At 42.1% G+C, this 26,572-nt stretch overlaps 1 protein-coding gene across 1 annotated transcript in view; it reads right to left on the bottom strand.

Moving 5' to 3' along the window:
* cntnap2b (contactin associated protein 2b) overlaps window positions 1-26,572 on the bottom strand; it is a 46,323-nt gene that overhangs the window by 16,356 nt on the left and 3,395 nt on the right. The window contains 14 exon segments of the mRNA XM_055151444.1: window positions 2,555-2,597; window positions 2,599-2,640; window positions 3,735-3,850; window positions 3,989-4,108; window positions 5,815-5,921; window positions 6,158-6,320; window positions 6,413-6,562; window positions 8,045-8,303; window positions 9,617-9,757; window positions 12,232-12,412; window positions 14,208-14,415; window positions 16,973-17,120; window positions 21,898-22,091; window positions 24,682-24,792. Of these exon segments, the coding sequence (XP_055007419.1) occupies window positions 2,555-2,597; window positions 2,599-2,640; window positions 3,735-3,850; window positions 3,989-4,108; window positions 5,815-5,921; window positions 6,158-6,320; window positions 6,413-6,562; window positions 8,045-8,303; window positions 9,617-9,757; window positions 12,232-12,412; window positions 14,208-14,415; window positions 16,973-17,120; window positions 21,898-22,091; window positions 24,682-24,792 (1,983 nt within the window).

A 26,572-nucleotide genomic window follows, 5' to 3' on the forward strand; every position in this document is an offset into this window, starting at 1 on the left:
GGAGGATTTTTTTTGGTTTCAAATTGTCAATGATAGATTATAGAGATGCAGTAGCCTTGTAATTATGATGACCAAAAAAAAGAGAATAAAAATTCATCAACTCTGGACGTGGTGGGGCTAAACATTTGCCAATAGATAACGACACTGCCTCGTTATCTGTGAGCTGACAGGCTGTCAATCAAACTCCCTACGTTTCTAGTGTAACTGACTTGCCTGCGCGCCGCCGTTACGTGGTTTACGTACGTCTGTCACGCAGTCCACAGACGCAAGATGCACAGACGCTGTTTACTCCACCAACGCAACAGTTCTTAGCGGCTTTTTTGACCTATATCTTCCTCGCAGTTCGCACAAAGTTTGTTGCGATGGCGACAAGAATCCAGGAGCAGTTCGCCGCAAAAGAAAGTCTGTTTTTGAGGTCGCTGAAAGAAGAAGACAAGGGGAAAAGCAGCGAAGCCAAACTAAGGTGATTCTTGAAGATTCATTCCAGCGATGGCGCGACTGAAGCAGACGCAGGGTCTAAAGACTGACGCACTGGTCCACAAATTACTCCTGGACAGGAAACTTCTGCTTATTATGAAAACGTACTTTATTTCCAAGAGCTAGACAAACGTTTTTCAGGACACGAATGCGATATCCTATGTCTGAAAACGTAATTTTCAAGGCAAAGAAAGAGTCCGCTTGCCGCTGCGTGTTGTAGTAGTAGCTTCATTCGCACTGAATCTCCGCGCACCCTTCTCTGCACCCCTTACTGCTCCTTTCCCCGCTGCCCGATCCACTCTTCCCTTGCTCCTCACTTCTTTTCGGCACGAAATGTCCACACACCCCCTCCCCCGCTCCTCACTTCTCCGTCTTGTCTAACCAACACTGTAGTTAGTTGTTTACAAGTCATGTGCAGCGGCTGTAAACAAACCTGTTTGTGGCGTAAGGAGGAGGAGGGAGGAGGTGTTTCTACGTAGGAGCTGTGGGGGAGGGGAGGTGGTTTCACGCATGCGCAACATTTGAAAAAGGACAAACAGTCGCTGGATTTCTCGTTCCTTGAAAAATCCTCTATACAACCTTTAATTTAGAACTGTCACTTGTTTTTGTAGTTTTTTTCCCTGTTGCCAAGGGACTCCAGATGGAAATGAACATTCTTGCTATAATCTGTCATATTTACACTGCAATTAATATGCACCGTCCCTATTCAATAAATAAATAAATAAAAATCTTTTCACTGACAAAATTTCAAAACGTTTCCATGACTTTTTCATGACCTAAAGTGAATTTTTCATGACTTTACAGCACCTACAACCGTAGAAATTAACAGACTTTTAGGGTTAAATATGAAATGTGAACTCTTTCCGCTTTGGGATTATAGTTTTTTAACTTTCAAAATCCTGTCAGTGCATTTATTGTCGTCTCTTTTAAACAAAAGGTGCAAACGTTTAGAAATAATCACAAGAGCCTCATGAAAACTTAACAGAACGCTGTAGTTGTGTGAAAGAGATACTAAAATTCTATGACTTTTCCAGGATTTCCATGACCGTGGGAACTCTGTATAAAATAAACTTCTGCACTTGGACAATATTTACGATATAAACACTTAAAGGTTGTATGGAGGATTTTTTTTTGTTTCAAATTGTCAATGAAAGTTTAAAATACCCTTACAGAAATGCAGCAGCCTTGTAATTATGCTGATTAAAGAAAAAAGAATGAAAATCTGTCACCTGTGGACATAGTGAGGGCAGATAAACATCAGCCAATAGACAACAAGTCTACCTCATTTTCTATTGGCTGTTAGGTTGTCAAACTCCCTGCCTTTCTAGTGTAACTGATGCGCAGGGATTATGTGGTTTATGCAGCAGTTCTTAGAGGCTTTTTTAAATTGTAGTTTCCTCGCAGTTCGCACAAAGTTTGTTGAGATGATGGACAAAAATCCACGACCAGTTCGCCACAAACGAAAGTCCGTTTTTGAGGTCGCTGAAAGAAGAAGAGAAGAAGAAAAGGAGCAAAGCCAAACACGTGATTCTTGGAGATCTCTTCCAGCGATTGCGCGAATGAAGCAAAGAGTCTAAAAACTGACATGCCGGTCGTTAAATTATTTCTAGACAGGTCACTTCAGCAGTAATTCTGAACACGTGCTGGATGTAAACAAGCATGATTTCTAGAGCAAGGAGGCGGGAGGAGATGTTTCTACTGAGGCTGTGGAAGAGGAAGGTGGTGTCACGCATGCACAACATTTGAAAAAGGACTGTTGCTGTATTTCTTTTCCCTTTAAAAAATCCTCTATACAACCTTTAAATCTATCACAAAATGACATAAAAGTAGTGAAATGATCCATGTCCATGCGGCAAGATCATTTTACTTGACAAATTATCTTCAAATAAACAACCTCTAGGCTAGAATGACGCATCTCTGAACTAGTAAGTAGAAAATAAATCTGAAAACAAGATGAATAACCTGATATAAGTTTTTAAATCAGAGAAATTTGCCGTGCGTTCGACATAACTCATGTTAAAGACACAGATATAAATAAACTCTGCAGGAGGATGTGAGAGTCTCAGAGGAGCAGCACCTGGAGTGTTGAGGAGGCGCGACATCCTGCAGGCGTAGGCCAAAGTACTGCTCACAGTAATCTGCACTGTTTGTGACCGACAGCACCTGGAGAACAACAGCCGTTTGTTTTGTCATGTTACAAGAATCATATCAGATAAACAGTAATACCACACAGTAAAATAAAAGTGAAAAAATACATAGCAAACTCAGACGGCCGATGTCCAAAAGATTTTTTTTACTTTTAAATAACGTTTTGGCAAAAAGCCTTCATACTGTGGTCCAAAGCAAGAAAAATATTGGAGGAAACATTATGTAAAAGTATAAGTATTTTAAAATATTGGACAAAACGTTATTTAAAAGTATAAGTATTTAAAAATATTGACAAATAGTTATTTAAAAGTATAAATATTTTAAAACATCTGACAAATAGTTATTTAAAAGTATAAGTATTTAAAAATATTGACAAAAATTATTTAAAAGTATAAGTATTTAAAAATATTGGACAAAAAGTTATTTAAAAGTATAAGTATTTAAAAATATCTGACAAATAGTTATTTAAAAATATTGGACAAAACGTTATTTAAAAGTATAAGTATTTAAAAATATCTGACCAAACGTTATTTAAAAGTATAAGTATTTAAAAATATTGGAAGAAAAGTTATTTAAAAAGTAGAAGTATTTAAAAATATTAGACGAAAAGTTATTTAAAATATAAGTATTTAAAAACATCTGATGAAAAGTTATTTAAAAGTATAAGTATTTAAAAATATCTGAGGAAATATTATTTAAAAGTATAAGTATTTAAAAAATATATGACAAAATGTTATTTAAAAGGTAAAAAAAACATTTGGACATTGGCCGTCTGAATGTGCTATGCATTTTTTCACTTTTATTTTACTGTTCCTTGCATTTGCATCTCTACAAAAACTTCAGTTTGCGTTTTGTTTCATTTGGTAGTACCACATAGTACCACTAGATGTCAGGGTTGTTTTACAGCACCTAATCTTTGGGGATAACGTTTGAGCTTTTGTCATTGGATATTTTACAATACAAAATTTAAGTCTAATTTCTAACAGTAAATACACTTTTTCCAGTTCACAAAAGATTTAATTTCTACAACAGGCCAGTTAAAAAGTACATTGGTCATATTTGTCACTACCACAGTTAAATCAAAGCCTGTACAGTGTGTTTAATTTGACCTGTTCATCGGTGACGTTGTAGTCGATGTGGATGACGACCTTCCCGCTCTGGTCCGGTCTGGGCATCGGGCTCTGAGCTGAAACATTGTTCTTCAAAATGGTCCAAACTTCGTCCCCTGAAACATAAAAAAATGACAAAAGTTTTGACAAAAAAACTTATCTTCAAATCTCTTCAAATGAAAGTCGCATCATCTGTAGTGACCAGTTTTTTTTTTTTTACTGTATTTGGACAAACAGAGGCGTGTGGTCCTCACCTGTCATTTCACAGCTGACCCTGAAGGGGGCGATAGGTCCACTGCCGTCCGGGTCGATGAGGTAGCTCCCCGATCCTTTCCCTCTCAGTTTGTACTCTTCACAGGACTGTTGGTACAAGGCTGTGGAGCAGGAACACGGGAGACACGATTACGCACAAAAGAAAAGAAGGAGGTTTCTGTTTGGAATAGTGTCCTGTAGATTTTGTTTCGCTGCAGTTTTTCACTCGTAAATGTCATTAGTACAACAGCAGCGACAGAACCAAATGACTCCCTAACACTGCATTATTACACAACAGAACGTGTTATGTTTGAAGGTCAGAGAAGTCCTCGGCACAGAACGGCAGTCGCATCTGTTTCAGTCTGTTCCAAGGCAGCTGAGACACGGATCTGCCTTATGAAGTGAATGAATTATGCAACAAACACTAAGGGAGGGCATCCGGACGGCGCAGGAACATCCCAGGTGTGTGAAAGGAGGAACGCTCCGTCATTACGGTTAATGTTGTCCGTGCCTCGTTTTCCTGATTTCAATAGACTCCCCGATCCAGCGTTGGAAGTTTGAATAGCCAAAACATGTCAACAAGGTAAATACACTTCACTGTATTATCTTTAAAAAGAACCCAAGAAGTTAAAGTAACGTAACTACTTTTTTCGGGTAAAAATAATGTAATGTGATACTACTGAAAATCTGGTAACAAAACGTAGTTCCTTTTTCAATTGGCGCAACGTTACTTTTCCGTGTACGCGGGCAGATCCCTGCTGAGGAGAGTCCGCTCCCACTTTGTGGAAACCGTACGACCTCGTATCATTAGAATTTGTTCCCTCGACAGTAGGCGGGTAATTTTTTCATTTAACCAATCACTGCTATTTGGTTGTGATGTTTGTAAAGCGCCAAATCCTGTAGGAAGAAGAACAATAACGTCTTTCCTCTTGATAAAATTCCCTTTGTTCCGGCTTTAAATCCTCGATCTCGGGAATCATTGACAACACAGAATGTCTGCCTCTTCGCTGATTGGCTGGTGCCTGAACTTGTAATTACGAGGGTCTTTTAAACCGTCTAGTGCACAGGTGTCAAACATAAGGCCCTTTAATGTGGCCCTTGGGTGATTTTCTACTAAAATATTTTAATTATATTTTCTATTAAAATATTGTTAATTTTCTGTGGTGTTTATCACAGCAGCGTCTCCAGCGTCTCTGTACGTGGCCCCTCCCACCAGAGCAGCACAAATGAAGACTTGTCTCTTTCCAAACGCTCTTAAAGGACGATCGTTTTGACTGTTGACCGTGACACCCTCATCAGAAAAATGTCCAACATGAGAAAAGTGGAGCCGAGTGCAGGATTTTACAACAAAAATTGACTTATTCCTGTTTGCAAACAAGTTCATTTTAAAACATTGTGTTGAAATTGTATTTTTCTTAAAGTTTCAGGTTGTTCATAATATTAAAATATTATAATAAGAAAGAGTTCATCAATTAAAAAAGATTTCTGTAATAGATTTGTGTTTCTCTGCACAAATATTTGAACTTATTGTTATTTTTGGGGTTTATATGACATGAGTTTTCTGATCCGGCCCCTTTGGGATCAAAGTCGGTTGGATACGGCCCCTGGACCAAACTGAGTTTGACACCCCTGGTCTAGTGTTTTCTGATTCCTGATCTAGTCGCTGGAGAGAAATGAAATTGAGCGGAGGCACTAGGCGGCACCAGCCTGACTAGTTTACCACCAAAAAATGTATGTAAAAAGTGACTTTCCACAGAGGGTAACAAAGTAAAGTAGGGGATTATTTTTTAAAGAACTAACGAGTAACGAGCAAACATTACAGACTCACGCATGTGGCAGATGGCTCCTGTGTAGCCCGTGTTGGAGCAGTTACAGCTGAAGGAGTCCCAGGTCTGAGAGCACAGGCCTCCATGAGCGCACGGGTTTGGCACACACCTGGAACACAAAGGGAAGATCAGTTTAAGTGATTTTCTGAAGCTCAAAATCAGAAAAGCAGAAAAATGAAGCAATGAAACAGACGAGACAAGCAGATTAAGCAGTGATCAGAAACAGGAAATGCCCCAGAGTCACACTAATCACTTTAGAAATGTGATATTTAAACTTTTAATGAACTGTTTGTCCTGAACGGGTACAGGGTGTGGATGTTTACGTGCTCTTTCGTTTATCGTCACCTGTCCACGATGGCGCACATGTCCAGGCTGACGTTCTCGAAACTTCCCATCAGCCCCTGCTCCACGGCCTTCAGATCGGCCAGGTGATCGTCGATGTGGATCATCTGCATGCAGCCCTGAAACGAGCGCTGCAGGGACAGGCTGTTCGTGCGCTCGAAGTATCCTGGAACGAAACGAACAACAGACTTTAAACAGAGACAGAGGAGCAGAGGAAGAGGATGAAGATGCAGAGGTGAGGGTCAGATGAAGTGTTACCTCCAAAATAGTACGTCCCTCCGGTCTGGATCTGGATGGGGATGGCAGTTCTGACAGTGGAAGCCTCGTCTCCGTCCACTGTGAGCATGGCGTAGTTCTCCAGAGCGTTTAAATGCACCGTGTGCCACTGTCCGTCATTCAGACCCGAACCTAAGAAGAATAAAAACCACCAACACTTATATTCTAATGTTTTCAATCACATTTCTATTAGAGTTGCCACATTTACACGAGAGCTTTAATTCTGAATAAAAATGAATTCTGCTTTAAAAAAGACCATGTAAACATTTAATTCTTAATGAAAATGATTCTTTGGAATTAAACTTAATTCCGAAGTAAGTGGGTGGTTTATTCCGAGTTTAAAGCCGAATCAATTTATTCCTCGATCATCCATCCATTCTGCCATTTTCTTCCACTTATCCAGGGGCAGCAGTCTAAGCAGGGACTCCCGGACTTCCTTCACTCCAGACACTTCCTCCAGCTCCTCCAGGGGAACCCGAGGTGTTCCCAGGCCAGTACAGAGACATAGTCCCTCCAGCATGTCCTGGGTCTTCCCCGGGACTTCCTCCCGTTGGGACATGCCCGGAACACCTCCTGAGGAAGACCCCCAAAAGGCCCGAGCTTCAGCTGCTCCTCTTGATGTGGAGGAGCAGCGGCTCTACTCCGAGCTCCTCCCGTGTGACTGAGCTCCTCACCCTGTCTCTAAGGGAGCACCCAGACACCCTGCGGAGGAAACTCATTTCGATCTCGTCCTTTCGGTCATTACCCAAAGTTCATGACCATAGGTGAGAGGAGGAACAAAGATTGACAGTAAATTCACCACAACGGTCCGATACAGCGACCGCATCGCTGCCGACGCTGCACCGATCCACCTGTCAATCTCACGCTCCATCCTCCCCTCACTCGAGAACAAGACCCCGAGATACTTGAACTCCTCCACTTGAGACAGGGGACTCTCCACCCACCCGGAGACGACAAGACGCCTTTTTCCGGTCGAGAACCATGACCTCAGACTTGGGAGAGCTGATCTTCATCCCAGCCGCTTCACACTCGGGTCAAACTGCCCCAGTGCTGCAGGTCCTGGTTCGATGAAGCCAATAGGACAACATCGTCTCTGAACAGCAGAGACGAGATCCTGTGGTCCCCAAACCGGACCCCCTCCGGCCCCTGACTGCACCTAGAAATTCTGTCTTTTTATGTAAACATTTATTCTCCTTAAAAATAATTCCAGTCGTTCCAGGGTTCTTGCAAACTGTCTAGTGTCTTCCGATTCCTGACCTAGTCGCTGGAGAGAAATGAAATTGAATTGAAACCAGAGAAAGACCACAAGTTCTTTGTAGAAAAATGCTTGTTTGGCTACAAGGGTAAGTATTATTTGCCAGCAAATTGAGATGAATTGAGTATAAATTATGAAGTATTTATGTATTTACTATTTATTTATTATTAAACTGAGGTGTGGTTGTAATTGTTGATTAGTCGAACATAACGGAACGCTACAATGACATGGAGATTTTCTAATTTTTTCTAGATTTGTCAGACTTACGACCGTGAACAGAACCCGCCGGAAGTTGTCATGGCTTCTTTCGTGAGCGTAGATAAAGTCTGTTAGATAACTCATCTGTGTTGGCGTCTCACCTGAGGAGATGTCGATGTGCGTGTTCTTCTTCTGCGTGACGTTCATGTAGACGGTGACCCGGCCCTCGGACAGACCCACCTCCACCCAGCCGTCCGCCAGCGCCGTGAACAGGAGCAGGCCGTGAGGGTTCCACGTCCTGAACGAGAGGCTGACGGAGAGAGTGTCGCTGTCCGACTGCCCGGGGAGAAGCACGAACGACGACGAGTTGAAGAAGACGGGGAATGAGTCCGAGTCGGCGCACGAGAACGTCAGGTTACGCTGTAGAGAAAGAAAGACAGAGAGAGTGAAGAGTTTAAACACTTTTATACAAGAAATGTCCCAGGTGTCCCTATTTTTGACCAATCTGATCCTTGCCAACAGTAAAGACAGAAAAAACAAAAAAAACTGCTTAAAAACGACCAAATCACAAAGAAAATGACTCGCATGTTCCTCCTGGTTTTAGTTCTGGTTTAATTCTAGTTTAGACCTGGCTTAGACCTGATTTTAGTCCTGATTTTAGTCCTGGTTTAGTCCTGGTTTAGACCTGGTTTGGACCTGGTTTAGACTTGGTTTTAGTCCTGCTTTTAGTTCTGATTTTAGTCCTGGTTTAGACCTGGTTTGGTCCTGGTTTAGTCTGTTTAGTCCTGGGTTTAGTTTTGGTTTAGACCTGGTTTTAGGCTTGATGTTTAGTTCTGGTTTAGTACTGTTTAGTTCTGTTTATCTGTCTGTTTATACCTGATTTTAGTCTGTTTAGTCTGGTTAGTCTGGTTTATCTCGGTTTAGTCCTGTTTTAGCCTGGTTTACCTGGTTTCCTGGTTTAGTCCTGGTTTTAGTCCTGGTTTAGATTTTAGTCCTGGTTTAGACCTGTTTATTTTTAGTCCTGGTTTTAGTCCTGGTTTAGAAGTCCTAGTTTAGACCTGGTTTTAGTCTGGATTATTCCTGGTTTAGACCTGTTTAGATTTTGTCCTGGTTTAGTCCTGGTTTTAGACTGGTTTAGACCTGGTTTAGTCCTGTTTAGTCCTGGTTTTACCTGTTTCCTGGTTTAGTTCTGGTTTAGTCCTGTTTAGCCTGTTTAGTCCTGGTTTAGTCCTGGTTAGTCCTGGTTTAGTTTATTTTAGTCCTGGTTTTAGTCCTGGTTAGACCTGTTTAGTCCTGGTTTAGTCCTGGTTTAGTCCTGGTTTAGTCCTGTTTTAGTCCTTTTAGTCCTGGGTTTAGTCTGGTTTATTTCCTTAGTTTAGTCTGGTTTAGTCCTGTTTAGTCCTGGTTTAGTCCTGGTTTAGTCTGTTTAGTCTGGTTAGTCTGGTTTGGTTTTAGTCCTGGTTTTAGTCCTGGTTTAGAGGCGCAGTGTATTTGATTTGGTCCGAGTCCCTGCCGATACGATACCTGAAAAATGTGCAGTATCGGTATCAGAACAAACGAGTTAAACATTTTAAAACCAAACATGTGAAACCAAGTGGAGCCGGAAGCGTCCCCATGCTCACTTCCTGTTTGGACCACGGCTTTGTTTGTTCGTTTATCTGCACCGTCTGAGTCAAAACCCACAACCTCCTGCCTGAGAAGAGGACACAGGCTAACCACTCTGCCGCACTCACAAAGCTGGAGGTGTCGACTCTCTTCCTGCGTATGAGCGTGGTGATGTTGTCGTTGTTGTACGTGATTCCTTCCATGCAGCCCACGAAGTTCCCGCGACCTGAGCCGGGTTTGGCCGAGACGGGGAAGCCTCCGAACGTGATCTGGAAACACACAGAGAGACGGACAGAGAGTTTTGAGAGGTTTTATCAGAAACTTTTAATAAATCCAGCCCACGAATGTCATTAAAAATCCTCGGGAGTGTGATACTAAAGGCCGTTTCACAGTTCTGCATCGACTCAACGCACACTGCCGCCGTCGCCTTGTTGCCGTTGTTTTTGATTTATGGATCTACGTCGAGGTCTAAGAGCCACGACGTAATTCGCCGCCACAACTCTAGAGGGCTAGGATTTAAAACTGGCATTCGTGTAAACAAAATGAAGTGAGAATGACCAATCACACATTTCTGCCCTTTTAGTTTTACACTTGTCATGGAGGAGGAGTTGCGTCGCAATATTTGAATCGTCAGACCTAGGTTTATTCATTCCTGACAGTTTTCGACATGCTCACAGCGTCTTCCTCAGTCACGTGATGTTGCTGTGAGCGCTGATTTAACGCGCTGTCAGCGCTCAGTCCGACTTCCTCAGCATCCCAGTAAAAAAGCGACGTTACAGTGGGCGCATTTCTTGCCTTTTGGCGATGATGTTTGTCACCAATCCATAACGTGGTTCTCTCTTTGCAACAGAAATGGCCGATTTGATCGTTCTCTGTGCACACAATCTGTTCTGCAGAGCCTCCACCGGTAGGAAGACAGCGCCAAAACCTGTTCAGCTGACTGGACACGTCACAGCAACATCACGTGACTCTGAGGAAGACGCTAGTGAGCAGTCGAAACTGTCAGGTATGAAATAACACTCTAGGTCTGAAAAAAAGAACCTAATAACATAGAATATTGGAAGACCAAATGAATCTCATTGGACTATTGAATCGTAAATGAGGAGACGGTGTGTATGATCTACACTGCAACTTTATTGTCATTTTACTTTTATTGTATTTTTCCTGCTGTTTCATAACTATGTGGCCCTTCCATCCATTTTCTTCCGTTTATCCAGGGCCGGGTCGCAGGGGCACCAGTCTAAGCAGAGACTCCCAGACTTCCTTCACCCCGGACACTTCCTCCAGCTTCTACACAAGGGACCTCGAGGAGTTCCCAGGTTTGCCCAGAGACATAGTCCCTCCAGTGTGTCCTGGGTTTTCACCGGGACTTCCTTCCGGTGGGACATGTCCGGAACATGCCCAAAAGGTCCGAGCCTCAGCTGCTCCTCCTGATGTGGAGGAGCAGCGGCTCTACTCCGAGCTCCTCCCGTGTGACTGAGCTCCTCACCCTGTCTCTAAGGGAGCGCCCAGACACCCTGCGGAGGAAACTCATTTCAAGTGCTTGTATCTGCGATCTCGTCCTTTCGGTCACTACCCAGAGCTCATGACCAACGGTGAAGGGAGGAACATAAACTGACGGTAAAATCGAGAGCTTCGCCTTTTGACTCAGCTCCTCTTCACCACAACGGTCCGATACATCGACCGCATCACTGCCGATGCTGCACCGATCCACCTGTCAATCTCACGCCCCATCCTCCCCTCACTCGAGAACAAGACCCCGAGATACTTCAACTCCTCCACTTGAGGCACTTACCGTATTTTCTGGGCTATTAGTCGCTCTGGATTATAAGGCGCACTGTCATTAAATGGTCTATTTCTGAACTTTTTTCACAAATAAACCGTGTGGGACTTTAAAGGAAACACAACAGTGTGATGGGTGAGTGGTTTTTGTTTGTTTGTTCGTTCACGGTGACTCTGGGCTTTGTTCAGTTGTGGCGTGTAGGGAGGTGCTGTCTGGGACCAACGGATTGTCGGCGTGTTCGCAGTGACTCAGTTGTTCAGTCGTGTCTAGAAGCGGCACGTCGCGTTCGTCGCTTTTTCGGTTCGTTCCTCCGTTCCGTTCCTCGTCGGCGTGGAGTGATGAGTGTGTCTGTGTCTGCTCCGTGTGTGTTTGCGGTTTTGTAGTTTACTGAAGTCGAGCTGCGACACCTGAGAGGATTCGTGTATGGGGCGCGCTGGATTGTGGGGCGCAGTCGTTTTCTGATGCGGTTAGAGGCTTAAGAGCGCGTCTAATAGGAAAACACGGTATTTTTTATTAAATAATTGAACTATGTGGCTTGCACCAAAAATTATTTAATAAAAATAAGTTAAAAAAAAAAAGAACACGACCATAAACTGGGCTTAACTGGAGGCACTGCTCTGTCTGAAGTTCTGTTAGTGAAGTTTTAATCTGAGTTTTCACACAGTTTGAGTTAGAACTGAGTCAGCTGGAGCTCAAACAATCCTTTCAAATAACGTTCCAGTCACAAACTGGCAACCCACTCGAGTCCAGTCCTACACACTGACTTTATAAAGCTCCAGTCAAATGAAGCTCACAGAGGCAGCAGTAAATTAAAGCAAAAAAATCTGAACATTTTAAAACCAAAAGAAGAAGCCTGACAGTAGCAGTTACAGAGAGAAAGGGGCGACGTTTTTTGGAGCCGGAAGTGCGTCCGTGCTCACTTCCTGTCTGAAACGTACGGGTTACAGTCTACGGTCGTACCTCGTGGTCCAGGTCGAGGTGGTCGAAGTCTCCGTTGGTCCTGAAGCTCTGCGTGTGCTGGTCCAGGGTAAAGTTCACGTTCCTTCGGAGGCGTTCCACCTTCACCGTGTGCCAGTGGTCGTCATCGAGGAGCGAGCCGCTGGAGACCGTCGTGTGGCCCTGGATCGAGCCGTACTGGCTGCTCCCTGAACACGGACCACACAAGGTTTAGAGAAAAAAAGCAGGTCAGTTTTAGGACACGGGACATCAGGCTGTGGATCATTCAGTCATTTCAATTTCAATTAAGAACAAAAAACAATAAAATGGGAAATATTTCATTATTCTGTTTTAGTGTCAAACAAAAAAAAAGATTTCTGGTTTAGTCCTGGTTTAAAATTTCTGGTTTTTAGTCCTGGTTTAGTCTGGTTTAGTCCTGGTTTAGTTCTGGTTTAGTCCTGTTTAGTTTAGTCTGGTTTAGTCTGGTTTAGTTCTGGTTTAGTCCTGGTTTAGTCTGGTTTAGTTCTGGTTTTCCTGGTTTTCCTGGTTTAGTCCTGGTTTAGTTCTGGTTTAGTCCTGGTTTAGTCTGGTTTAGTTCTGGTTTAGTTCTGGTTTAGTCTGGTTTAGTTCCTGGTTTTAGTTCTGGTTAGTCCTGGTTTAGTCTGGTTTAGTCCTGGTTTAGTCCTGGTTTAGGTTTAGTTCTGGTTTAGTCCTGGTTTAGTTCTGGTTTAGTCTGGTTTAGTCCTGGTTTAGTTCTGGTTAGTCCTGGTTTAGTCCTGGTTTAGTCTGGTTTAGTTTTAGTCTGGTTTAGTTCTGGTTTTAGTCTGGTTTAGTCCTGGTTTAGTAGTCCTGGTTTAGTCCTGGTTTAGTTCCTGGTTTAGTTCTGGTTTAGTCCTGGTTTAGTTCTGGTTTTTCTGGTTTAGTCTGGTTTAGTCCTGGTTTTAGTTCCTGGTTTAGTTTAGTCCTGGTTTAGTCCTGGTTTAGTTCTGGTTTAGTCCTGGTTTAGTTCTGGTTTAGTCCTGGTTTAGTCTGGTTTAGTCCTGGTTTAGTCGGTTTAGTTGGTTTAGTTCTGGTTTAGTCCTGGTTAGTCCTGGTTTTAGTCCTGGTTTAGTTCTGTTTAGTTCTGGTTTAGTCCTTAGTTAGTTTCTGTTTAGTTTAGTCCTGGTTTAGTCCTGGTTAGTCCTGGTTTAGTCTTTTAGTTCTGGTTTAGTTTTCCTGGTTTAGTCCTGGTTTAGTTCTGGTTTAGTCCTGGTTAGTCCTGGTTTGTTTAGTTCTGGTTTAGTTCTGGTTTAGTCCTGGTTTAGTCCTGGGTTTAGTTCTGGTTTAGTCCTGGTTTAGTTCTGGTTTAGTCCTGGTTAGTCCTGTTAGTCCTGGTTGAGTTCTGGTTTAGTCCTGGTTTAGTCTGGTTTAGTTTTCTGGTTTAGTCCTGGTTTAGTCCTGGTTTAGTCCTGGTTTAGTCCTGGTTTAGTCCTGGTTCAGTCCTGGTTTAGTTCTGGTTTAGTCCTGGTTAGTTCTGGTTTAGTCCTGGTTTAGTCCTGGTTTAGTTCTGTTTAGTTCTGGTTTAGTTCTGGTTTAGTTCTGGTTTAGTCCTGGTTTAGTTTAGTTCTGGTTTAGTTCTGGTTTAGTTTCCTGGTTTAGTCTGGTGGTTTAGTCCTGGTTTAGTCCTGGTTTAGTTCTGTCTGGTTTAGTCTGGTTTAGTCCGGTTTAGTCCTGGTTTAGTTCTGGTTTAGTCCTGGTTTAGTCCTGGTTTAGTCCTGGTTTAGTCCTGGTTTAGTTCTGGTTTAGTCCTGGTTTAGTCCTGGTTTAGTTCTGGTTTAGTTCTGGTTTAGTTCTGGTTTAGTTCTGGTTTAGTCCATATTAAAAGTGCTGTAATAGTCGTGTCATGTTTGACATTTTAAATGCAGTAATATTGTAATGTAACTAATGACTTTGAAACGTCAGTAACAAGTCATAAGGATCATTGCGTGTGTTTCTGCGTTGGTCGCGTGTGCGGGAGACACTTGCCCAGGTTGATCTTGAGCAGCAGTCGTGCGCGGTGCAGCTCCAGGGTGACGTAGTCTCCCTGCTGACCCTCCCCGTGGACCAGGACCCCGTCTCCGGCCGTGGTCCTGAACTTCAGGGCCATCGAGTCCTTCACCAGCTTGGACTTTTTGTTCTTGAAGCGGTACGAGATCACGCTGTGGCCGTCGAAGCTGATCACGTCGCCCCCTGCAGGAAAAAAAAAACACACACGAGCGAATGAGGAAATGCCGCGCTGGGATTCTGTGGGTCTGTGGTGCTAACTGGAGGCACTGCTCTGTTTGAGGCTCTGACAGACTTTAATCTGAGCTTCATTTTCACATAAAATCATCATCTCCTACAGAACATAAACCATAGACTACAGCACATGAACCAGGACTAAACCAGGACTAAACCAGGACTAAACCAGGTCTAAACCAGGTCTAAACCAGGACTAAACCAGTCTAAACCAGGACTAAACCAGGTCTAAACCAGGTCTAAACCAGGACTAAACCAGGTCTAAACCAGGACTAAACCAGGACTAGGACTAAAAAACCAGGACTAAACCAGGACTAAACCAGGACTAAAACCAGGACTAAACCAGACTAAACCAGGTCTAAACCAGGACTAAACCAGGACTAAACTAAACCAGGACTAAACCTAAACCAGGAAAACTAAACCAGGACTAAACCAGGACTAAACCAGGTCTAAACCAGGACTAAACCAGGTCTAAACCAGGACTAAAAACAGGACTAAACCAGGACTAAACCAGGACTAAACCAGGACTAAACCAGGACTAAACCAGGTCTAAACCAGGTCTAAACCAGGTCTAAACCAGGACTAAACCAGGACTGAACCAGGAACCAACTAAACCAGGACTAAACCAGGACTAAACCAGACTGGTCTAAACCAGGACTAAACCAGGACTAAACCAGGACCAGGTTAAAACCAGGACTAAACCAGACTAAACCAGGACTGATCCAGGACTGAACCAGGACTGAACCAGGACTGAACCAGGACTGAGTGTCAGGACGGGCCTGGATGTGCTCCCGTGTAGACCGTCGGGTGACCGCAGGAGAAATACAGGTGCAGAACTCCACATCCCACATGCTCGGGGTTCTCGCTCTCTTTCAAGTCCAAGTTTAGTCCTGGTTTAGTCCTAGTTTAGTCCTGGTTCAGTCCTGGTTCAGACCTGGTTTAGTGCTGGTTTAGTCCTGGTTTCAGACCTGGTTCAGTCCTAGTTCAGACTGGTTAGTCCTGGTTCAGTCCAGTTCAGTCCTGGTTCAGACCTGGTTTAGTCCTGGTTTCAGTCCTGGTTCAGACCTGGTTCAGACTAAGCTCAGGTTTCAGTCCTGGTTCAGAACCTGGTTCAGTCCTGGTTCAGTCCTGGTTCAGACCTGTTTAGTTTCTGATTTTTAGTATTCCTGGTTCAGATCCTGGTTTTCTGGTTTAGTCTTCTGGTTCATTTTCCTGGTTTACTCTGGTTTAGTCCTGGTTTAGTCTGGTTTAGTTCTGGTTTAGTCCTGGTTTAGTTCTGGTTTTTTCTGGTTTAGTCCTGGTTTAGTCCTGGTTAGTTCTGGTTCAGTTCTGGTTTAGTCCTGTTCAGTTTTAGTTCTGGTTTAGTCTGGTTTAGTTCTGGTTTAGTTTTCTGGTTTAGTCCTGGTTTAGTCCTGGTTTAGTCTGTTTAGTCCTGGTTTACTGGTTTTAGTTCCTGGTTTAGTTTAGTCCTGGTTTAGTTCTGGTTTCCTGGTTTAGTCCTGGTTTAGTTCTGGTTCTGGTTTAGTCTGGTTTAGTTCTGGTTCTGGTTTAGTTCCGGTTTCCTTTTAGTTCTGGTTAGTCCTGGTTTATTTCTGGTTTAGTCTGGTTTAGTCCTGGTTTAGTTCTGGTTTAGTTCTGGTTTAGTTCTGGTTTAGTTCTGGTTTAGTTCTGGTTTAGTCTGGTTTAGTCCTGGTTTAGTTCTGGTTTTAGTCCTGGTTTAGTTTCTGGTTTAGTTCTGGTTTAGTCCTGGTTTAGTTCTGGTTTAGTTCTGGTTAGTTCCTGGTTTAGTCCTGGTTTAGTCCTGGTTTAGTTCTGGTTTAGTTCTGGTTTAGTTTTCCTAGTCTGGTTTAGTCTGGTTTAGTTCTGGTTTAGTTCTGGTTTAGTTCTGGTTTAGTCCTGGTTTTAGTTTTTAGTTCCGGTTTAGTTCTATCCTGGTTTAGTCCTGGTTTAGTTCTGGTTTAGTTCTGGTTTAGTTCTGGTTTAGTCCTGGTTTAGTTCCTGGTTTAGTTCTGGTTTAGTTCTGGTTTAGTCCTGGTTTTCCTGGTTTGTTTAGTCCTGGTTTAGTTCTGGTTTAGTTCTGGTTCTGGTTTAGTTCTGGTTTAGTAGTTCTGGTTTAGTCCTGGTTTAGTTCTGGTTTAGTCCTGGTTTAGTCCTGGTTTAGTTCTGGTTTAGTTAGTTCTGTTTAGTCCTGGTTTAGTTCCTGGTTTAGTCCTGGTTTAGTCTGGTTTAGTCCTGGTTTAGTTTTAGTCCTGGTTTAGTCTGGTTTAGTCCTGGTTTAGTCCTGGTTTAGTCCTGGTTTAGTTTTCTGGTTTAGTCCTGGTTTAGTTCCTGGTTTAGTCCTGGTTTAGTCCTGGTTTAGTCCTGGTTTAGTTCTGGTTTAGTCCATATTCGGTGCAAAAGTTCATCATCTTATTTTGAGGATCATGTAAACACAGACGGCGAGTGTGAGTAACGTTCCGTCTCCTGTCGCCGCGGTAACACCGTCAGAGCTGTCGTGAAGGTGACTCACAGTAAGCGCAGCCGTACAGCTCCAGCCGGACCCCGACGCGCCCGTCTCTGCTCCAGGACACCGGGACCAGGCGCAGGAAGCGAGCCACGATGGAGTGCTGCAGCTGGTGACGCACCGCGGACTCACTGTTCACGTTTCCCTCAAAGGTCTGAGCGCAAAACACACAGACGGAGAAAGACACAAACAGGATGAGCCGCAGCAGAAGAGGAAAGGAAGAACATGTATTTGAGTTTTGAATCTGATTTGTGGAAGAGAAGTTATAACAGTGAAACAGCGAAATCTCTGACTTTAGTTACATCCAGAAAAGCACAGACGTCTTTCCCTCCACAAACGCAAACAGAGCTTCATTATGGAGTAAGAAAGCTGTCAAAAATATTCGTGCGCATAAAATAGAAATCCGTGCATATTTGGCTGTAGTTGCGCATAAAATAAATATTTGTAAACTCTCAAATGAGTCCAGTCGTACATAAAATATACTGTGTGTATTTTATCCATCAGAATACGAATTGAAAAATTACGACGTCATGAATTACAATCACGAAATGAAAATTTACGATTACGCTTTCATCAGTACGAATACGAATTCACAGACGGAACTTTACTGTCAAAAATACGTCATCACTTCACAGACATTATCCATCGAGCAGAAGAAACATCGATCAAGATCAAGACTGTGCAGCTCAAGTTTGTATCAGAGTAAAAACAGAGTAATGACACAAGGAGCTACAACAGAACAACAAGTGGGTTAATTAAAATCTATTGTAAAAATGTCTTGAATTCGGGAACCAAACGCTGCTGTATAATATTGTGTAGAAACACCTCCTCTGAACGGGAAATTGCACCTATATGTTAGAAAACATAGTGGAGCCAGTTGGTGAACATCAGACGTAACGTTATCCCAGGGATCATTAGCAAATATCAGGTTCTCTGTAGGTTTAGATTAAAACATTGACGGCTACAGCCACAGCGAGCATCAGTCAGTCTGAACCTTCAGCTGCATTTCAGACAATGGGTTATACATGAGTTATAATGGGTTATACATGAGTTATATGGGTTATACAATGGTTATACATGAGTTATAATGGGTTATACATGAGTTATAATGGGTTATACATGAGTTATAATGGGTTATAATGAGCAAATCCATCCACGTCACGGTGACGTTAAACTTACCGGTAAATACTGTAAACATACTAAGGTGTTGCCTGTAAACACAACATTAATTGATGCTGGAAGCTGCATTAAACTGTAATGTGGTAACATTTCATTAGCTGTGACGTCTGTAACCAGGACAGTTTGGTCGTGTTTGGTGTAAACTGGGACATTTCAGCGTCCAGAGGAACTTTTGGTGGCATTTCATGCGAGAAATGCAGCTGAGCTGAAGGTTCAGACTGACTGATGCTCGCTGTGGCTGTAGCCGTGAATGTTTTAATCTAAACATACAGAGAACCTGATATTTGCTAATGATCCCTGGGATAACGTTACGTCTGATGTTCACCAACTGGCTCCACTATGTTTTCTAACATATAGGTGCAATTTCCCGTTCAGAGGAGGTGTTTCTACACAATATTATACAGCAGCGTTTGGTTCCTGAATTCAATTGGCAAGACAAGACATTTTTACAATATTTTAATGAACCCACTTGTTGTTCTGTTGTTGCTCCTTGTGTCATTACTCTGTTTTTGTTTTTACTCTGATACAAACTTGAGCTGCACAGTCTTGATCTTGATCGATGTTTCTTCTGCTCGATGGATAATGTCTGTGAAGTGATGACGTATTTTTGACAGTAAAGTTCCGTCTGTGAATTCGTATTCGTACTGATGAAAGCGTAATCGTAAATTTTCATTTCGTGATTGTAATTCATGACGTCGTAATTTTTCAATTCGTATTCTGATGGACAAAATACACACAATATATTTTATGTACGACTGGACTCATTTGAGAGTTTACAAATATTTATTTTATGCGCAACTACAGACAAATATGCACAGATTTCTATTTTATGCGCACGAATATTTTTGACAGCTTTCTTACTCCATATTCCCTCTTTACATTTTTCACAAACAAAATCATCTGTATTTTTGAGTTGGCGGAAATGTGGAGAGATCAATGTGGACCGTTCTCGTATATTTTGGAAATGTGCAAATATGACTGTATTTTGGGAAATGGTTTGTGATATTGGGATATTCTGTCCCCTCGTCACCTGAACTGGTCTGTCCTATACAACTTCTCAGAAAACATTATTCACCAAAGCGATGTATATCTGTTCAAAGTCATGTCATTAGCTGCCAAAAAAAATCAATAACCAGGAACTGAGGCACAAAATTCCATATCGCTTAAAATGACTTTATCAGTCCATCAGTTGTTTTAGCTTTTCTGTTAGGAAAAAGATTATTTCACAACTAATTCTTCCCATTTTAGAAGACTGCGATATCATTTATCAAAATACTACAACTTCTATTCTCCAGCCACTCAACGTTTATCTAGAAGAGTCTGTGCAGATTCATTCTCCGCTGTCCCTTCAGAACTCACCACTGTACGACGTATCACCAACTGTCCTGGCTTCATCTGTCCTCCCGACGTCAACTTCACTGGTTATTATTTATTTTTAAATGTATTAATCTCACTTTTCCTGAATATCTTAAACAGTATTTAATTCCATTCAGATCCTCTTATAGTTTACGTTATGCAGATCAGATATTTTTTGTTGTCCCAAGAGTCAAAAAACTAATTGGAAAATACTCATTTAAATATAAAGCTGCTTCTGATTGGAACAATCTTTAACTTCTGTCCCTTTATTTAAAAATGCTCTGGTTCAACATTTACATAACACATGTCATTGTTTTTGATTATTTTGTTGAATTTTGTTGTTTATCTTGTTGTATCCTGTGATTATCTTTGAACTCTGTTTATTACCTCCGCCAAGGAGGTTATGTTTTTGCTGGCGTTTGTTTGTCTGTCTGTCTGTCTGTCTGTCTGTCTGTCTGTCTGTCTGTCTGTCTGTCTGTCTGTTTGTCTGTTTGTCTGTCTTGTTTGTCTGTTTGTCTGTCTGTCTGTCTGTCTGTCTGTCTGTTTGTCTGTCTGTTTGTCTGTCTGTCTGTTTGTCTGTCTGTTTGTCTGTTTGTCTGTTTGTCTGTTTGTTTGTCTGTTGTCTGTTCTGTCTGTGTTGTCTGTTTGTCTGTTTGTTTTTGTTTGTCTGTTTGTTAGCAACATAACTCAAAAAGTTATGGACCGATTTTGATGAAATTTTCAGGATTTGTTGGAAATGTGAAAAGGAAGAACTGATTTCATTTTGGGGGTGATCCGGAAGAAATCCTGGATTCTGGATCACTTTGAAATTTTAGTTAACATTGTGGTAAATGGGGCCAAAAATTTGTTTCTCAATATCTCGGTTAATTATTGACCAAACCCCATGAAATTTGACTCAGGGATGGACAATGGGATCCTCTTTCATATTCCAAAGGCTGATCCGGATCTGATCCAGAAGACTGATTTTATCGCAATTTATATAAAAAATGGGGGTAGTCCTTGGCGGAGGTCTGCGCTCTCTGAGTGCTTTTCTAGTTTTTTTTTTTTTCAAATTTGTTTTATTATGTGTGAAACAGTCAAGCGTGAGTGAGTGTGACTGTGTGTGTGTGTTTGTGGTTGTGTTGATTTTGTTGTTTTGATGCTTATTTGAATTTCTGTCTCCTACTGTTTGCCCGACTGTTTCTGTCTTTTGTTGTTGTATTTATGAGGACCCCCTCGAAAACCAGATGGTGACACATCTCAAGGGGCTTATGCTCCAAACAAATAAATTCAAACTTCTGTGCCATCAAAGGATCAGTAAAAGACTTCTATCTAATGGAAAAAATAACTTATAGACTGAGATTGCAAGAAGCACAAATGAAGAAGAAATGGGAAAAACGGACATTATTTATGCAAAAGTGTCACCAAGGCTTTTGTTTCCGTTCCCGTTTTTCTTGTTATGTTTATAAATTTATCATATCCAATAAAAATAAAGTGAAAAAAAAAAAAAAAAATCATCTGTATTTTCACTAAAATGGAGTAAGTCTGACATGTTCTATCGAAATGACAGTGACGTCTATCGATTCACGCTACCCCCGTCAAAATAAGCGACCTTACATTTTAACGTTTATAGATTTATAGAGCCAATAAAACCAAATCTCCCCAGTTTTACAACATATTTCTTTGGGCTTGATGCTGTTTGCACACGGTGATCAGACTTTACACCAGGGGTCATCAAACTAAGGCGCGCGGGCCGACTCTGGCCCACCACGCCCCTTTGACCGGCCCCCAGCCCCTCTGCCCCCATGAGGCAATCCTCAAAAGTTGTCATGGCCTATTTTTTTTTTTTATATTACTTTTTGGCAAATAATAACACGTCTGCATCTTGTAATAATAAATACACTAAAGTCACTCTCAGCCTGGTCTGCCATCGTTCTGGGAAAAGACCGAGACTGGGCGCTTCCAGGGCATCGAGTATTTTTCTCCTGTTAGTCCACGGCGTTCAAGGCGTGCGTCAGGAGTGTCTGAACTCAAATGCAAAGGCGTCCAAATAAAGGCGTCTGGGGCGTTTTTGATGCTGCAGTCTGAACGGACCACAACAGAGCTTGGGGGTCGTGCACATGCGCAGTAGCGTTTGGGAGCTCAAATCGACAGGACACAGCGTTGCCATGTTTGTTTTGTTTGCTTTGGCCAATATTAACTTCACAGTGGAACTATCTCAAGATGTTTTCTCGTGAGAATGTGTACAAACAAATCTCACGAGAATCCATTTGAATCCATTCTGAAGACTTTTGTTCATTTCTCCTGACAGAAAAGACGTTGAACTTTGTACCGTTTTTTGTTTTACAGAAATATAAAACCATAACTCAGGTGCGTCTGAACTAACGTCCGTTACGCTGACAAAAAGTCCCCCTCACCCAGATGTTCCCGTCCTGCAGGTAGGGCCTCCAGTTCCTCTGGGTGTCGCTGTAGAGGAGCCGGTACCTCGAGGTCCAGTCCGAGCTGCCGTACCTGCCCTGCGTCGCCACGGCAACCACCTCCCGCCTCCCCCCGAGGTCCACCTGTAACCACGGCGACCGGTCCGAGTCCAGGGGCACCCATCCTCCCGCTCCTGACGCGGGACAGAAGAGCAGAAGATTAACAAACGTCTGGTACTTAAGGATGGTTTTCAGAGAGGATCTTGAAGGATCTATCAAGTAGTTCAAATTTAAAAACCCTGTACGTGTTTTTTTTCTCAAGTATTCAAGCTAAAAGTCGTATTCCAGTACAGATTTATTGTAAAAGCAGCTCTTGAGGTCAAAATAAATCTGCTGTGAACTGTCCGCGTCGAAATATAAAGGGTTTTCTTGTCCAATAATCAGAATATGCATGTTGGTGCAAACTTCCTTATCATCTGTCTGCAGGGAGGAGCTAACTACACTGAAACTACTCTGAAACTAACACACCTACATGTTTACAGTTTCTGTTTGCAGTGTTGGGAAGGTGACTTTTAAAATGTAATCCCCTACAGGTTGCAGATTACATACACCAAAATGTAGTTTGTAACGTAATCCATTAAATTACTTAAAGTGAGTAATGTAATCTGAATACTTTGGATTACTTGATTTGCTGTAGAGAAGCAAAGACGAGGAAATCTTCACATAAGAAGTTTTTGTCTGATAAAAGAAAATAAAAATAATAAAAAGTCCAGACTTTACTTTACCAAATTAAAAATATTATTGATAGAAGAGGAGGAGACACGGACCGCACGGCATGATTTAGTCCTGTTAAATCCTGTTTGAGACCTGGTTTTACACCCAGTTTTAGTCCTGGTTTACCTGGTTTCCTGGTTTAGACCTGTTTAGACCTTTTAGACCTGGTTTTAGACCTAGTTTTAGTTTAGACCTGGTTTTAGACCTAGGGTTTGGTTTCCTAGTTTAGTTTCCTGGTTTAGACCTGGTTTAGACCTGGTTTTAGACCTGGTTTAGACCTGGTTTTAGACCTGGTTTAGACCTGGTTTTAGAACTGGTTTAGTCCTAGTTTAGTCCTAGTTTAGACCTGGTTTAGACCTGGTTTTAGACCTGGTTTAGACCTGGTTTTAGAACTGGTTTTAGACCTGGTTTAGACCTAGTTTAGTTTCCTAGTTTAGACCTAGTTTTAGACCTGGTTTTGGTTTAGACCTGGTTTAGTTTAGACCTGGTTTGGACCTGGTTTGGACCTGGTTTTAGTTTCTTAGTTTAGACCTGGTTTAGTTTTAGACCTGGTTTTAGAACTGGTTTAGTTTAGACCTAGTTTAGTTTAGACCTAGTTTTAGGACCTGGTTTAGACCTGTTTAGACCTGGTTTAGACCTGGTTTAGACCTGGTTTGGACCTGGTTTAGACCTGGTTTGACCTGGTTTAGACCTGGTTTAGACCTGGTTTGGACCTGGTTTAGACCTAGTTTAGACCTGGTTTTGGTTTAGACCTGGTTTAGACCTGGTTTGGACCTGGTTTGGACCTGGTTTACCTGGTTTTCTTAGTTTAGTTTAGACCTAGTTTAGACCTGGTTTAGACCTGGTTTAGACCCGGTTTAGACCCAGTTTTAGACCCGGTTTAGATCTGGATTTAGACCTGGTTTGGACTTGATTTAGTGTCTGGCAATGAGTGGAATTACCGGGAAAAAAAAAGGGATATAGCTGTGTAATCCATTTATTTCAACAAAGTAACTGTAATCCAATTACCACTCACTGAAACAGTAACTGTAACTGAATACAGTTACTCATCATTTGTACTCTGATTACTTAACTCCAGTACATGTAATCTGTTACTCCCCGACACTGTCTGTTTGTAGTTCGGCCTGTTCATCTGGACCGGGTGAGTGTGGGGTCCTGATTAGCAGAATCATTCAGGACCAAAATGGAGCTTTTCACACCTCTGGACCCGACCTGGATACACCTTTTGTTCCCTTTGTTTTAATTTAGGTCTGAGGATGGACTTGTAAATAGGTTATAGATGGTGTCCAAGTCCTCCATTATCTTTCCGAACAAAAACAGCCTCTTTAACTCCCCTCTCAAACCAAATCTTTTCTCTGGCTCAGCTCTGTTCCTCACTGTCCTCAAAGGAGTGTCCCGTGGTTTTTAGATGGAGACGTACATCAGACTGAGGTCCTGTGTTGCTCTCTCGTCTCTTGTGAAGTGTCTGTTTCGTTTTCTCCACTTCAGTCTTCACTACACTGAATGGAGTAAACCACATTGCTTTGTTTGTGGCTCTGTGTTTTGTCCTTTGGGTCGACCAATTTCTGTCTTAAAGTGTTTTTTAAGTTTGAAATAGACCGGGATTTCATGTTATTTGAAAATCCTCTGTAGTTTTTCACACAAGAAATGATGTTATTTCAGTGTCACAGTTGATTTCATATATTTTACCACCCCCAGAAGTGTGTTCAAGAGCGATTCAGAGCCGCGTCACTCCTCCAGCCTCTGCTCTGAGTGACTGACAGGTGGATTTAACCAATCACAGTCGAGCGTGAATTCTCTGACTCCGGAGAAAGCTCGAGTTACCCCTTTAAGGCGATAAATAAAGCCACTCCGAGTCAATTCTTTAACTGTAGAGACGTAGAGGTGACAAAAATCCAAGGTGATACGTTTTAAAGTCGTTACTGGGGCTTCTTTTTCACTTTTCGCTCGCTTGTCGCCGTCTGAACATCTGGCTCAGAGGGAGGACGACTCTTTGTTTGACACACGTACCTTGGTTGCGCTGTAGTTTTCCGTAGCCGGCGCCGTAATCTCGACCGAACACGGAGGAGCTGCTGAAGAAGCTGTAGGGCAGAGGAGTGGCCAGGCTGTCCTCGCACTTCTCTGCGAAACAAAAAACAAAACTTTAATGATCCCGTATTGCACATCGCGTCATCAAAAACAGACCTGGAGTTGAGTTTTGTTTCATTCACGTGTTTGAGTAAGTCTTTATTATTTGTCTGGCTACATTTCCGAAGTTACTATTCAAGTTAACAGCTCCTTTTTCCTTTTGTTACGTAGAAACAGTTGGGTCATTCCACGCCAAATCTCCGAAACGCCCACACCAGACCGTCTCAGATTTGACCGAAAAAAAATTCCAGGAGGTTCACACACTTTGTCGTTAAAAAATATTTTGTCAACTTCCTCCTGACCTGTTTTGAGCAGAGTTTCAGAGGAGACACTTTCAGATTGCTGCGTCTAAAAAACTATTTGAAGGTCAAAAGGGTTCAAATTTGTCAAATGTACTTGTAGAATCTGGACTTTTACACATGTGCTTTTGGTTTATCACTGATTTCTGGAGGCTTGAAAAAAATTCGTCTCTTCAAATTTGAGGACTGTGGAAAGTGCAATTTCAAAGACAGAGGTTTGATACTGAACATAAACCTTCCCACACAAGCCACTGTGGACTTTGTATTTTAAAACTGAGCCTCTGTGACGAACGATCCTGAAGATATTAAGTGTAAAAAATGGAAAAAAATAAATTTGGTACCATCTTTACCATGTTATACCAAAAAAATGACAGCACACACCAACATAAACTGGACAATGACAAAACTAAGGAGCTGGGAACTAAAACTTGGGACTTTTCCTGTCAAATCTGAGATGGTCGGGCAGGGACATTTAAGAGATTTAACGTGGAAAGACCCAATTAATTCCAAGGCTGATATCGTGAATAGTGAATGTGTGTGGAGTTTAAAAACACAGTGGAGCCCATCCAGTATGACATGACATCACAAGGTGGAACTGAGTATTTTCATCTGGAGCTTGTGGTGGGATAAAAAGGCAGACAGTGCATGTTTACTCCCATTTATTGCCGAACGCCTTTAAATGACAAAATTATGTTTATCAGAAAGACTAAAATTGTCATTTCTCATCTAAAACACAAGAGACACGTTCATCTACGACCAAGATATTCACACACGAGCAGAACAGAGGCTCAAGGGTCTCACTCTGTCTCGGTGGGAAGATCTCCAAATATAATATAAATAATGTTTTAGATCTGGTTTAGACCTGGTTTAGACCTGGTTTAGACCTGGTTTAGACCTGGTTTTGTCCTGGTTTAGTCTTGGTTTAGTCTTGGTTTAGACCTGGTTTAGACCTGGTTTTGTCCTGGTTTAATTCTGGTTTAGTTCTGGTTTAGTCTTGGTTTAGACCTGGTTTAATTCTGGTTTAGTCTTGGTTTAGTCCTGGTTTAGACCTGGTTTAATTCTGGTTTAGTCTTGGTTTAGACCTGGTTTTAGACCTGGTTTAGACCTGGTTTAGACCTGGTTTAGTCTTGGTTTAGTCCTGGTTCAGACCTGGTTCAGACCTGGTTTAGTCCTGGTTTAATTCTGGTTTAGTTCTGGTTTAGTCTTGGTTTAGTCCTGGTTTAGATTCTGGTTTAGTCCTGGTTTAGTTCTGGTTTAGTCCTGGTTTAGACCTGGTTTAGACCTGGTTCAGACCTGGTTTCAGACCTGGTTTAGTCCTGGTTTAGACCTGGTTTAGATCTAGTTTAGACCTGGTTTAGTTTCCAGTAATGAGTGGAATTACCGGAAAAAAAAAAAAAGAAAAAAAAAGCGATTTAGCCCAAAAGGTGAAAACAGGAAAATCCCGCTGTGTAATCCATTTATTTCAACAAAGTAAC

The sequence above is a fragment of the Boleophthalmus pectinirostris genome, unplaced genomic scaffold (genome assembly GCF_026225935.1).
Source record: "Boleophthalmus pectinirostris isolate CB_2022bp ecotype Guang Dong unplaced genomic scaffold, ASM2622593v1 HiC_scaffold_16, whole genome shotgun sequence".
Taxonomy (NCBI): Eukaryota; Metazoa; Chordata; class Actinopteri; order Gobiiformes; family Gobiidae; genus Boleophthalmus; species Boleophthalmus pectinirostris.